This window comes from Nicotiana tabacum, chromosome 19 (assembly GCF_000715075.1).
Source record: "Nicotiana tabacum cultivar K326 chromosome 19, ASM71507v2, whole genome shotgun sequence".
In the NCBI taxonomy this organism is placed as follows: Eukaryota; Viridiplantae; Streptophyta; class Magnoliopsida; order Solanales; family Solanaceae; genus Nicotiana; species Nicotiana tabacum.
The window spans coordinates 27,348,125-27,363,506 of NC_134098.1; the positions used below are offsets into that span (position 1 = coordinate 27,348,125).

At 34.0% G+C, this 15,382-nt stretch overlaps 1 protein-coding gene across 1 annotated transcript; it reads right to left on the reverse strand.

Moving 5' to 3' along the window:
- Positions 1–1,786: 1,786 nt before the first annotated feature.
- On the reverse strand, positions 1,787–11,473 carry LOC107775343 (beta-galactosidase 16-like). The gene is made up of 19 exons (XM_075239781.1): positions 11,141–11,473; positions 7,659–7,754; positions 7,355–7,467; positions 7,195–7,261; positions 6,930–7,022; positions 6,472–6,615; positions 5,946–6,040; positions 5,716–5,824; positions 5,427–5,511; positions 5,137–5,255; positions 4,866–5,030; positions 4,544–4,725; positions 4,277–4,368; positions 3,822–3,931; positions 3,506–3,610; positions 3,224–3,325; positions 2,628–2,773; positions 2,160–2,502; positions 1,787–2,035 (listed from the first exon to the last, which is right to left on the reverse strand). The coding sequence occupies exons 1-19, from the start codon at positions 11,333–11,335 to the stop codon at positions 1,925–1,927; spliced, it is 2,472 nt and encodes an 823-aa protein (XP_075095882.1). The 5' UTR covers positions 11,336–11,473; the 3' UTR covers positions 1,787–1,924.
- Between the last annotated feature and the right edge of the window lie 3,909 nt (positions 11,474–15,382).

A 15,382-nucleotide genomic window follows, 5' to 3' on the forward strand; every position in this document is an offset into this window, starting at 1 on the left:
GTTGGACTCGTATTCAAATGTGTGTTTGGAATTTGTGACTTTTATAGGGTTTCGAGAGGCGGTTCTGGGTTGACTTTTTAATTTGACCTTTTGATTTTTGTTCAAGATCAAAACTTTATTGTTTAGGGTTGTTTCATATGGCTTTGATTGATGTTATTAAGTTAGTTTGGCTAGATTCGATCCATCTGGAGTTTGATTCATGCGAGAAGGGATTTTAAGAGTACTGATTTGATTTGTTTGAGGTAAGTATCTTGTCTAACCTTGTGTGGGGGAATACCCCTTAGGATTTAACCTTGATTGCTTATTCGTGTTATGTGTAAAGCGATGTGTACATGAGGTGACGAGTTTCTACATGGGTGCTATGTGTAGTTTTCAACCGGAATAATTCTTAGGCTATTAATATGATTGTATATGAAATATGTTTAAACCACTTTGTGACTACATGATCGTGATCGCTATATTTGACTTAGCCATAGTCATGCTTTATTTGTTGAGCATCCGTCTACACTTTTATGTTATTGTCTTGTCCTTGAGCACCTTGTTGAAAAGTTGTGAGCTTATATCTTAATAAAACTTTGGTATTATTATTTTGTGATATTGTGGCATATGTGAACATGTTGTATGGATTGATTATTATTGTGCGGAGTATAAGGGTGTCATTTCGCTGTTGTTGATTGTATGGAGCGATACGAGTGGCTATTGTGATATTGTCTGGATGGAGCGATACAGACGACTATTGTGATATTGTCTGGACAGAGCGATACAGGTGGCTATTATGATATTATTTGGGCAGAGTAATACGTGTGGCTATTGTGATATTGTCTGGGCAGAGTAATACGGGTGACTATTGTGATATTGTCAGGGTGGTGCGATACGGTGACTATTGTGTTATTATCAGGGCAGAGTGATATGGGACTATTGTGACTTTATTAGGGCGGAGTGATACGGGTGACTATTGTTGTTGTGATAAAAATATGGGCACGAGGTGCTATTTGTATGAGTTTCTTTGTGATAACTTGTTGTTTTAAGTGAGCCTTTATTTGTATTGAACTATTATCACTTATTCTGATGAGGTTATTGCTATTGTATTTCTGCTACACTTTTGTTGTCAGTCTTTGATTTATTGCACAAGTTATTTTGTCTAGTGAGTATCTCATGATTTGAACCTCGTCACTAATTCACCGAGCTTAGTCTTGATACTTACTGGGTACTGACTGTGGTGTACTCATACTACACTTCTACATATTTTTGTGCAGATACATGTGTTGGAGGTAGCGTACCCAGGCAGTGAGAGCTTCTTTGCTCGTGAGTATTCAAGGTAGAGCTGCTTTGATCGTCGCAGTCCTTTGGAGTCCTTTCCTTATATTTATACTGTCAACTCTCTATCCGAACAGTACATTATTTTGAGATATTCCTATGTATTCAGTTAGAGCATGTGACTCTGTACTACCTAGATCTGGGGATATGTTTGTGATTATTGTCGTTTTTGCTTGTATCACCTTTATTTTCGTATTTATGTTAAACTCTGCTATATTCTATCATATTTTTTGATTTAAATGTTGATAGATAATCGACTTAATTACCTAATTTTCGAGACTAGGTGCCATCACGACCCTTACTGTGGAATTTGGGTCGTGACATATTTAAGCAAAAGTTGCAAATTGCTAATTGCAGATCCCATACAAAGAAAGGAACAAAAGTTCATATGATAAAAACAACATTATTCTTGGAACTATATAGCATTTTATTTCTATGGTTGTTGAGGAATTGATCTTCCAAAAGCCTATTTGATTAGCTGATATATTCTAATTTCTAACATATTTGTGACCTTTCGTCTATAGAAATTCAACTTATAGTTATACGGATGTACATTTATAATTAAATGAATGCACCTATACATCGCTATAATTCTGCTGGTTGATGTTCATTCGCACTGAACATCAACCAGCAGAGACTTATGAACTCCAGGACACGGATCACCGCCGAATTTCTTATATGACTGAACAATAGTGCATTTCGTCTTCCCTAAACAAGCCTGGAAACTTGTGTTATTATTCATTGAAGCAAGGGTAAATAAGTAACTAATGCTTTCTTGATTTTCTAAAGCGATACTTATTTTAGACCAAAATTGATTACGAAAACGATACTTATAAGTATACCTTTTCGACAATGGCTTTAGAGTTGGAGGAGTGGCATAACCCGGCGGCATAATCTTCACAATTACCATAAGGATTTCCAAAGCTTGCAAACAAAATTTTGGAAATATTGCTTCTCGGAGGACAATTAAGGTACACTTTAGGTCTTCTACCAGGGTGCCTTTCACTAAGTTTGTCAGATTTTCTCCAAGAAATTACTGGTGGTGGATTCGAATTCGTGACGTGCGCGCATACCTTTGTGACTGAAATTGCGTCGACAGTGATGTTAACAGGGTTGCCCATTTCTTCCTCAAATACAACTAATAGGTTATTTCTAGGTTTGAGAAATGACCTTGGAACATTGTACCTACGTACAAATACACACTTGAACATTATTAATTTATACGGCACTGTCCTCTTGCTCACACGCATAAAATTGAAATTTTGTATATAACTAAGACATTTAACTAAATTAATGTAATAATAACGTACCAAGTTTGTGAAGGAAGACCTGCAGATGTGTGAAATGAGACCCAATATCTGCCGATACTTTGGCCATTAACCCAAGCTTCACCTTTCCCCATGGACCCAAGATTTAGAGCAATTGGACCTTTCCCCTTGGGTGCACTGAAAGTGGACTGAACAATTGCAGTTGACTGAATTATTGGTCGACTAAAATAACAGGCAAATATAAGGTTTACTACAGATAAATATCAGAACTTTAAACTAGGTGATGCAGGACAAGACGAATATTTTTGAAAAAAATAAAGAAATAGATTTAGAGAGAAAAGATCAAACGCTGACTAAGGGGTTACAGACAATGATATCCTAAATCAACCATTACATGAGTACTTATAACCTCCAGTTTATAAAGATTAATCCTAACAATAACGTAATTGATAAACAATAAATTTCTAAAACTTGAGGTAGTAAAAGAGCCTTGTGTAGCGGTAAAAGTTGACAAAGTATGATCAGGACGTGACAGGTTTAAGGCGCAGAAACAACCTCGCAAAAATGTAATGGAAAGTTACATACAATAGGTCCGAAGAGCCTACTATACAATTTATATAAAGGATCCATATTCTTACCTTGTACCATGTGAACTGTTGAGAAGAGCCTAAGCTGCTCCAATTAGCATTCTTTGATCCTTCATATGTGTAAATTTGTAACTTTTCACCTAACAGTCCAACCTTAAAACACCATATCGAAAAGACGTAAGCTTAACATAACAATTATTCTCTCTAAATACATAATTATGCTTAACTTGAAAGTTAAAACCAGAGATTTTCTGTTTTAAAAAACTATTGGATGGGAAAATTAGCTGAAGCTAATAGATATTAAAGGCAATATTATGGGTGCCCAGCAATTACCTGATAAACCCAGGGGGTAACAGTGAAATTTTTGACCCCTCGGCTGTTTTGAATAATCACTGAACGTACACCGAGAGACCTACGCTCAAGAAATGCTCCTGAATCCTGCATATTAAAAGAAGAGTAGTTTATCTAAGAACTGCAATTACAAAAAGTAAGTTTTTAAGCAATAGTTAATACTAATTAACAACACACAATTATAAGAAAGTTAAACTGTAATTGACAATGTATTCAGGTATAGAGAGTTATCTTTATACTTAATCTTAATCCAGGAAAACTTGAAGAAAAAATGAAAAATGCAGGATTAAGTACAAACCGGAAAGCCAACCGTTGCACTCAGTAATGAGATTTGGTTTGTCCCTTTATTTAGAGCAACCGTGCTTTCTAGTGTAAATGATGTATTTCTAAATTGTCCATGAGCAGACCCTACAAAAAGAAGAGACAACAAATATTTAGAGCAACCGTGCTTTCTAGTGTAAATGATGTATTTCTAAATTGTCCATGAGCAGACCCTACAAAAAGAAGAGACAACAAAAAAAATTAAAATTATGAATGATTTCATCCAATTGTACTTTGCAAGTTAATAAATATATCCTTAAATGGAATGGAATGGAATGCACTAAGCGAAACAATTAACGTATTGATATTAGAAGATTCAATGGATTGACGATTCTCTTCATACCCATAAGGTGAACCCTATTTAGGTCGTTATATCTTAGATAAGTAAACACCAACTTCATTATTGTGCTGCAAATTAACAGAACAGCTTACCCACAAGAGCTCCATTCACAAAAGCATGTAAAACATGGCCTAAGGACTTCACACTTAGTCTAGCCTGATGCTCCTGGGAATCCTGCTCGAAACTAACACATAAATTTTGGCATATGTTAGAAGATAAATACTAGTAACAAATTAGAAGAGTTTGGTTGCAGTTCTCGTTATGTATGTGCATTACCATTTTTCGTTAATTTGGTATTAAAAGCAGTCCAGTTTCTGTAAGTTATGTGACATACTACGGAGTGTTTGGAGTTTAATTACCTGGCAGTATACCAAAGATAATCGGAGGCATCTTTTGTAGTATTTGTTTGCTCCAGTAATGTTTGTGATCTCAGTGCGGTTGCATCAAATTGCGGAATAACCTCTTGGAATTGTTCCCATTTCTCAGCTGAATTAAACTTGACCACTGGCCTCGAAGTTCTTGTGTTAAATTGAGTACTCACCTATATATCACACATGAATATGTACATGCCATGATTTACTAGTACAGAACAGAACATTTCTTAAGTGTTCAGTTAAACACCACTATAATTAAAATGAAACAAGTAGAAAGGATCCGATGTTGAAAAATGAACACATATACCTTGGCTGTATTGAAGGCCACAACCTTGCAATCAGGTAAGATGCTTATAGATTTTGGAGGTAATTGATATGTCAAATTTTGGAATCGCACTGTTGCACTTGTTCTACTATCTGTGTTGACCAGGAATGCTGCGCAAGCTCCTGAATCTCCACTGAATACATATGCCTGCAAGTTTGAGCATTGCCAATTATTAAGTGTTGGTACAGTTTGCCATTGAGTATTAGATTCATGGCTCTGTAAATTCTTGTAAAATAGCCTCTTGTGCCTATACCTCCTGTAGTTGACCAAAAGATAGCAAGGTGGGAAAACTAGAAAGTATGGCTTCCGAGCATAACTTCACTGCTGCATGTAATTCTTTCAGATGACCCCATTTTGGTTCTCTAATTAAACCTGATTGACCGTGTAAATTAAAGTAAATCTCTATGATGTACATTAATATTAATATGTAACCTGATAAAAATGATTTACTTACCTGTTATCACATGTTAAAATTCACTTATAGTGTAAAGGTTGTTACTAGTATAACTTGAATCCAAAAAGATGGATGTTAGGATAACTTACCATACTCATCAAGTGGAGCTTGATCATAATAACTTGTTATCATAAATTCTGCAGCAGTCCTGCCAAAATTGGTTCCTCCATGATACTGATAGTGAAGCCAAGAAAGATTTGAGAGTCCAATGAAATATTAGCTCTATTTTTTAGTTACTAATATTATAGGCCACTTGGCATTTCAGGAGTATCTTCCCACTATAAAAAACCTAATTTCCCTCTAAAATAGACGAAAATATAAATAAAATAAGATAAGATGGAATACTTAATTAGCATTACAGGGTATTGTTGAATTTACCATGTAATAGTTTATGTACGTTCCATTCTTCCTTGCGATGAACAGAGCAACTTGAAAGGCAATGTCTTGTGCTGATCTAAGTGTTACATTCTGACCATACACTTGGTAGCTACAAATAAAAATATAAAATAAGAAACTTAATTAATTTCAGCAAGTGTTAGTTATGACTTATGAATAAAAATTCTGAAAGCAGAGTCCTTATTTTGTAGAGTTGGATAATGAAGTCTCACAAGCTTGTCCAGTTCTCTGTCCAGAGTGACGGCTTATTTGGTGAATTTGGCCCTTTAAATGTTTCTCCACATTTCATTCCATTGCATGTGTTAATCTGTAGAGAACATAGTTAATTTTAGTGCTCCAAACACGTGAACCAATTCTAGGAATTAAATTAATGTAGCAAAAATATGTCATTACTACTTAAAACATCTTTTCCTGATTTAATAGCAGTATAGTAGTCCAGCTTGATAAGAAAGAGTGAAGAAAGATCAGAGACAGGGTAACGGCTAAGACTATAACTAAAATATGAGTTTAACTTCCATGTACTTTTTTTTTAAAAAGAGTATAATATAAGCCAAGAGTTCTTCACACTATCAAGTTACCCCAAAGGATATAATTATTTTTACACTGACAATACATATAACTTAAATAATTTTTTTTCATTATATATCAGGTCACATAAAGCATATTACATGTACTATGAAAAATAAAGTAATTTATATGCGTTAAAATATATTGATGATTTGAAGTATTTACACTTACAATAGGATCAGGAGCATCATCTTGTTTACACATGATCCATGGCACACCAGTCTGAAGTTCCACAGCCATCTTTACTGTCCAACGAACATAAGGGGGCCCATCTTCTCTGAATGCTTTTTCTATATTTTGATATTCGTTCTCAATCTACACAGTTTAATTAATTAAGCGCATCTCCATCATTCTAAAAAGAAATAAGCAAATTGAAATAAAAGAAAGATTAAGACCACCTTACTTAGAAGAAATTAAAAGGTTGAAACCAGTTTACACGCACAAAAGGAGTTCTGTAGATATATTTGGAATTGACAAAGAAATATACCAGATTTGATGAAATTTAAAAGATAAAAAATCACTTTAACTGAAGCATGCAAGAAATTATCAATTGTGTACCAACAAAAATTAAAAATATTAGAAGTGTACCATGTATAAAGATTTTAAAATTATTATATATGGTATCCAACCTGTGATAGTATGATTGGACCTCCTTGTGAGGCATATAACCCTTCCGACTTCATCAAGTTCACTATTTTTGTGGTAAAGTTTTGCATGTATAACTGTCATGTAAAAGAGAATATAATTAAGTTAATGTTCCTACCAATTCAAACAATATATCAAAGTGGTCTAATTGAGAATTCAACGGATAAAATTATTATTCTGCATTTTAGAGGTGTAAAGATATATTCGATACAAATCAAAAGTTTTATCTGAAGAAAAATGGATTATTACCTTAAACGGTTCATTGTCAGATCGATAAACAATGCCAGGGACATCATGTAACCAAAACGGGAAACCCCTGTAAAATTCAACAAGGGATTAAAAAAAAAACCTTTGGGGTGAAAAAGAAATTATAGTCAAATTTAAATATTACTCCTATTTATATTTTTACCCATAAGTCCATTCACCCTCAATATAGGGCCCAATACGAAGGCAAGCGTATAGACCTTGTGCTTGAATTTCCTTGATGAATGCTACTATGTCACGTCTTCCACTAAAATCATACTGACATCACATTGAAAATAAGAAATCAGTATACGAGAAAAACTCTACTCTGAATTCAAGGGTATTTTTGGTATATGACGAAATAAGTACGCTATTATTTTCAGTTTAGGAATATAAGTAAACTTCATTTGAGAAGGAAAAAAAAGCACTAAAATTTGGGAGATAGAAAGAGTGTGTATTCAATAAAATACCTGTCCAGGACGAGGCTCATGGAGATTCCAAAAAACATAGGTCTCAATCACATCTATTCCACCTTGTTTTGCTTTTGATATTAGAGATGGCCACATCTATCATAAAGAACAAGCAAAAATAGAGTGATCATTTTGCAAGTTCACGCGAGAGCAAGTAATATGAACGTCATACAAATTAAAAGTTCATGCGGGAGCAAGTAATATGAAGTTAAAAGCAAAAATAGTCCTCATACAATATAATGAGGAAAATCATTAATTCCCTTCTAATCATGAAAGATATGTATTTAGATAATAACTTTCATCGTATGATATACACATTAGTTACCCTTCTTTCACAATTGCATCATATAAAGTTAAATCCAAAAATGACTAAAGCAGGAGAGTTTAAAACGAGGGTCGTTGCTTAAACGAAGCTATTGAAAATAGGTGGACAAAGTCATTTTTCTTTCTTTTATTTCATAAAAATATTTATTTTTTATCGTTTCACTCAAAAGTCACTCAATCCGAAAAGTAATAATCAGTTATTTCAAATTTTTATATAAAAGAAAAAAAATGACGATGTTCACCTATATTCAATAATTTAATAACCATTTAAGTAATAAACTTTCAAAAACGGGCTAATTAAAGATCGTTAGCTCGTGGATGGTTGTTGGACAATTCTTTTTCTTTGGATTCTTTTCATAAAAGTGGCAAATCCAGCAACCAAACAAACAAAAGAGGAAAAGGAAATAACAATATTGACGGCGATAGTTATAACTTATTATATACATGAAAATCTTGTTAGGAAAAATTATGGTTGTTAGTAGGGAAAGGGACAATTATATCATCCTACGTTTGGCTTTTTGCATTGACAAAGTTCTTTGATTTTCGTGCTTTTCCTTCAGACCTTTCTCTACTAATCTTTTAGCCATCTTGATTTCTATATATTTTTAGAAGTACACTTCAAATAATTAGTTTCTAAATGTAAGTTACACTCTGAAAGATCAAATAGTTGATGTTACATTTTAGATTGAAATTACTAATTCGTTCCATCCTGGTATTCTAAATTAATGGTGTTATTGGTTAATTTAAGAGACTAGGTAATAATTAAATCTATTTAAACTTACAAAATTTTCTTTAAATCCTTTTTAATTTAATTGTTTTCTCTACTTATAAGATGTTAAATAATAAAACCATTTGACAAGTTCTAGAATACGATGTCCTTTAATGTTTTCCTTGGAGATATCTCCAAAGCCTTTGAAATTCAAATGTCGCAACCAAAGTTTCAAAAATAGATTCTTTAATAGTAATCGGTTGAGTCTCTTTCAAAGAATCCCTATGATATTTACTATCACATTGACAAATGAATTCTTCCAAGAATCTAAAGATCTCTTAGAAGAAATATAAAAGGACCTTTACACACACACACGAAATGCTAGCGAGTTCTACCTTATCCCTTTTTCTACGCTTTTACACATATCGTCCTTTTTCCTATTATCAATCCAATGCCATAGTTAATGAGTTTAAGTTCTACGAGTTTTTGGACACGCATGTCGCAGGTGTACTCTTTATTAACAAGTACATAACATTTAAAATTCACATAAAAAAATATGTTTGAGTTATCAAATAAAACTTAATAATAACATACAAAATTTTTAAATGATGAATAATGATCTCGTTTGGCTAACTTACTTGACAACGGAAGAAGTAATAGAAAAATTGCATGCCAAAACAATGAATTTAAAAGTACACATAAAATTTTAAATTTTTGAATTTTAACTTGTGATTTTTATATTAATTGATAGAAAAGGTCAAAATGAAATATGAACTATTTTGTAGAGCATCATAACATGCCCAATATTTATTGAACAAAAAAGAGCATATTTAATAAAATAAATGCATACTAAAGTATTCAAATAAACTCCACTATTATTTTCAAAACTCGAATGATAATATTTATCATAAGAAATCCATCTTGAGGACATACTCCCACAAGCTAAAGGGACACACTTGAAATCATTTTGCGGCCATTTTCATTGGACATAATTAACAACTACGCTCTTCTTCCAGGGTATATGGTTTATTAAGCCTTCTGAATTCTTTTGCTTGAGGCAGTAGTATGATTATGATCTTTTAGTTGGGAGATCTAATTTTGGCCTCCTGACATGGACACTATTATTATTATCATTATTATTATTATTATTATTTTTAAAAAAATTTTACGTATGCTCTCTCATCATTCTTGTTTTGGCCTTTTGCTTCTGCTCTCTTTGTCCCCAACAATTTCTTTTTAATTCCATGCAAATCTTTATTTTCGACTTGGGTATGATATACATGATGTTCTGAATAAGATATTTGCTATGTTTTGATGTGAGTACTGATATGTATCTACAATGGCTTATATTAACCCCAAGAACATAATGAGATAATTATAGCAGTGTCTTTTTATTTGCACTATAATTTAGATTCACTTAACATGTTGTTCTAATCCATGTTGATGTTATGAGTTAAACGTCTAATAATGATAGGTAGTAGAAGAGGTTAATTCCATTATTTTATGATTGTTGATAGTGTTATATTTATTATGAAGTAGTTTTACAATTTTGTATATCAATATTTTAGAAGTAATGTTCAATTGAAGGGCAAAATAGCCATTTAGCTTTATATGTTCATTTTTATCTTTTAATTTTGAATTAGGATATTCACATTTATAGTATAGTATGATGTATTATTTGCGTATAAAATTTTTACACCATCAAGTCAAGTTAATTAATTAGTTACAGCAACAGGTAAATCTTCGTAACAAGCCTGATACGATGACTTAAAAATTCGAGTAATAACCTGCTGAGTTAAATTGATCTAATGGTCTAATTTCTTTTACACTGTTAGTCCTATAACTTAAACTAAATGCATGCAGAACTTTGAAACCTCTATCTTAGATTGGAGTTACGATTTTTTGTCATTAAGAGTCAACAAAATTAGATGAGTACTTAACTTCTTTTATTGAAAAATAATGATTAGTATCATGAATATCAGCAACAATGTATGAAAATCATATGTGATACATATATCAAAAATAAAAAATTCAACAAAAACTACTAATATGAGAAGTGAAAAACAGACATGAGAGTATTCTCTCTCACACACACACAAAGTGCACCCATATTCTTACAACCGTTATATTGCAAACACATAAATATGCCCTAAATGTACAGAAACAGAAGTATACGCACATCTTAATATCATAGCAACAAATTTAAGTTTATGAGTTTTGAGTATGCAATTAACTCATAGATCATTTTAATAATTGAGTTCGAAATTATAGATTTATATACGTTTAATAAATTTTCTAATGCAAATATATAGTCTAAATAAAAGCTACTGGTTCATCGTAATAATCTACCTCCATTCCGCCCCTGCTTAATATGCATGTGGGCATATACTGATAAATGCACATGAGCTCGTAATATGACGAAAATTAAAAGAGAGAGAGATGGACATACATCAGGAGTGCTTCGAGGATAATGAATAGAACCAGAAAACAACATCTTCCTTTGCCCATCTATTATTAACGATCTTCCGTCATAACTCACACTTGCTCCGCCGGCAGCCACCGCTCCCGCCATCACCAACACCGCCGCTGCCAACCAATTCCGCCATAGCCACCGCATTCTCATCGCGCGCTTATTTTCCACCATGCAATATGATAAACACACACACAAATTAAAGTCTCTCTCTCTCTAAAGTCTAACCCAAAGAAAAAAAGAATTTATTGTGTAAAAAAATTACTCCACTAGTTATTCTTGGAAGCAAAGACTGATATTGAACAAAGAAATGGAGAGGTAGATTTTATTGAGAAGGCAAGATAGGAGGAAGATGTTCTTACTAAGTAAATGATGCAAGATATCTTGTCTTCAAGTATGACATAATTATAAACGGTGACCTGTCTGTTAGTAGTTTATATCTCTTAAAAAGGAAATTATTTGTAATTTTTGTGAAAAAATAAACTAAGTGATACTCTTTCCATTTCGATCATGCCATAATATATAAAAATGTATTATTTTTTAAAATTAACGTAAATTATAAATGAACTAGTAAGTATATATGTTATGATTATAATAAGAAATTAAATTTTTTTAAAGATATTAAGCGGAGAAAAATTTAAGGGGAGGAGAAGAAGGAGATGACTAAGAAAGAAGAAAGAGAAATGGACGGCAAAAGAATATAGGATGTAATTTTACGTGAAAAAAAAAACAAGTTGGACGGGTTTTTTTAGTGTGATGAGTTAACAAGGAAAAGATCTTCGTGACTCAACTCCAAACGTCATGGCAACAACATTTATACCTTTTCTATCTTCCTTTTTTTGTTTTTGAAAAATTATTTTTAATTATTTTTTCTGTTGAATTACGTAAACCACTTTGTCTAATATATATATTTTCAGATACACTTTTTCCTGGATCAAGACATGGAAAAGTTTGCAAATAGATAGTATCGAGACATACACAGATTTTTGTATTTTGTTGCATAATGTGAATCTCTCCATCCAAAAAAATGAAGCTTAGCTTATTCAAAGAGAAAATACTTTTATTAATTTAATTGTTTACCCGAAAAATTAGATAGAGTTAAATTTGTGTATGGTTCTAAGGATATGTGATATAATTTGATACAAATCGTATAGAGAAATAGAAATTCGTGTATTCTTGACTATGAGAATGAGAATAGTGAGAAGAAAAATGAATAAGATAAAGGGAAATAAACACAAGGGGATATCTTTCAATGCGAGAAGAAATCTTTTGTTCCCCCCTTTATAGTAGAGGGATCCTACTTCATATACAATAATAAAAAATACGTAGTGGAGAGCCCATGATGTATTGTCTATTCCCTACTTCCCGCCAGGATTCTCTCCCTTAGTGCGGCTGTAACGGCCTTGTCTGTGAGCTTCGATACTGACTCGAACTCGATATCTGGTCGAGCCATTGGCCCTGACTCGAGCTCGATCCTGACTCGGAGTCTTGATATTCGGGGTGGGTGTTGGTCGGTCTGTGCATCTCCGACAACCTTTTGCCTCGTGGTTCGATTTGGTCATGGGCCCGATAATGATACCGAACTAATCCTTGATCGGACTTTGAGCTCGAATCCTGAAGCCCCTTTCTTCGGACCTCGACCTGACCTTACGTAGATACCTTTCGATCGAAGTATTGCTGTCTCGATCAGTCCGTACGACTGGCTCGATCGGTTCTGACCGTACACAGATAGTCCCCTCGTTTCTCGGAAAAGGATGTGGCAAGAAACGATATGATTTTCCAACAGCTCGATCAGATATATACTGACGTTTACATCGATCTCGACCATGACGTATGTGATAGTTGTCCCATCGGTTTGGTTTTACCAAGGCATTTAATGTGTCAGACGGTGGTCGGCCACCTCTGATATTGAACCGTCATTGCTTCAATCTATAACTAGCCATTCCTTCCATCATTCATACTTTACGTCTTCAATCTTCCAATTTTTCTAAGTTCCTTTTCGTCTCTTTTGAGTTTTCTGCCTGTAAATCTGTGAGTTTTACTGCAAACTCTTTCTTAAAATACCAAATACTTCCGTTCTTTGTTCACGAAATTTTAAATGGCAAAAACGTCTAAAACTGTTCCGCAAAAAGAGACCGCTTCTTCATCTCGACATGCTGGTGGCGAGAATGTGGAAGAGCCCCGCCCTGAGGAATTTATTCCGGTAGGGTGTTTGACTGTAGGCGATTTTAAAATTGAAAAGCCTTCTCCGATACCGGGTCGGTGTGAGCCGATGTTGAGTTACCAAAAAGTTTCTCGATAAAGTCATACAAGAATGCAACTGGGATAATAAACTAGTAGTATTCCCATCGCTTGGTGAATCAATTACTACCCACGTTGAAAGGTTCTTAAGTGTTTACACTTATCCTTTCACGTCGGGACCTTTAGACCCTGTCATCGTTGCCTTTTGCAAGAGGTACGATGTGACCCTCGGCCAAATTCACCCTTCCTTTTGGAGGATAGTGATTCTTCTTTGATTTTTCTCGAGCAAGGTCGAGGGGCGTATCTTCACCCTCGATCATCTTATGTGCCTTTACAGTTGTTGGGACCAAACACACTCACGCAAGTATACGCGGTCGTCAAGTAATAAAGTGACTAAAAGTCGGATGTCGAACCCACGAGGACTTATGATTAACTATTAACTAAATTAGACTATCCTAATTATCTAAACAAGAATTAAACCTAAAAATATTTTATTCTAAACTAATTAAATAAAAAAATATAAATAATAAACTTTGAACAGAGAAAGAGCAGATTTTTATGATATCAATGTAATGAAAACGATCTAGGGTTATGGGCTATCTAATAATCCTATTGTATTCTTCAATTGAATTGACCGACTAATTTATCTAGCTTATTGGTTGACAGGGTTAATATTGCTCATAAGAATCTGTCGAGTTCTTACTCGCCTATTCAAGCTAACCTAACGCCTATATGTCTATGGAGTTAGAATCAACAAGAACGCATTTATAATTCCTGTAAATCAACCAAGCAAGGCAATTAGGTATATGTCTATCCTAACCACGAATCCGTTCCCCGATGCCCGAGTTCAAGAACTTGCCCTACTCAATCCTATATACAATATAGAATTCCCACTTTCGAGTTCAATTCTAGATTCGTAGATAATATTCAATTGGTGATCAAGCAATTAAATAATTAAGTGCAAGATTGAATAAATAAACTAATATGATAAACCAAGAAGTCAAAATCAATATCCGAATAACAATAGTCATGAAAGAACCACAACCCTAGAACGTGAAGTTTAGCTCCATATAGACATGGTAGCCAAACAACAAATCATACAAAGAAACATAAAGATTACTAAGTTTGGTGGGAGAAAGATGAAACTAGATGAATTCCGGCCTCCACAGCTTTGTCGTGGCTTTTTCCCTCTTCCCAATATGTTCGATGACCTAAAAGAGGCATTTTTGGCTTATATATTGCGTACAAAAGTCGTGGGCCAAAGTTCTCCTATTTCTAATCAAAATCAGCTTCAGGGATTGATGCTAGGGTGGATGCGTCGCATCCACCTCGTCCTCCACTTCTCAGCTTCGCATGCTAGGTTGGATGCTTCGCATCCACCTCGTCCTCCACTTCTCAGCTTCGCATGCTATGGTGGATGCTTCGCATCCACCTCATCCTCCACTTCTCAGCTTTGCCCAGGTGCAGATGCTAAGGCGGATGCTATGGGCCGACTTCACTGCTAAGGATGCACGAAATCTGATCTTTTTCTAGATTGGATGCGACGCATCCAATCTCTCTTCCTCTACCTAGAGCACATTTTATTCATATTTTTGCACTCCAAACACCCTAATTCACCACACACAACTCAATTAGTCATAAAACCAATAATTAAACCATGTTGGGCATTTTAAAGATCAAATAACATCAAGAAGCGGTTAAAACATGGGTAAAGTAACATCAACACATATCGAAATATGCCAAACATCACTACCCCACACTTAAACCTTTGTTCGTCCTCGAACAAACCATCATATAGTAGACGAAACAAAATTAAGCTCTTATCATTCAAAGCACACTGCACCTATGACCATGGTTATTTGCAACAATTAGGCTCTAGACTATGCATCACATACACTTCCCTTTACTTATGCCCTTCTTTAAACATATTCGAACAAAGACAACATGCTCACAACAACCCTAACCTCAAAAACCGACTCA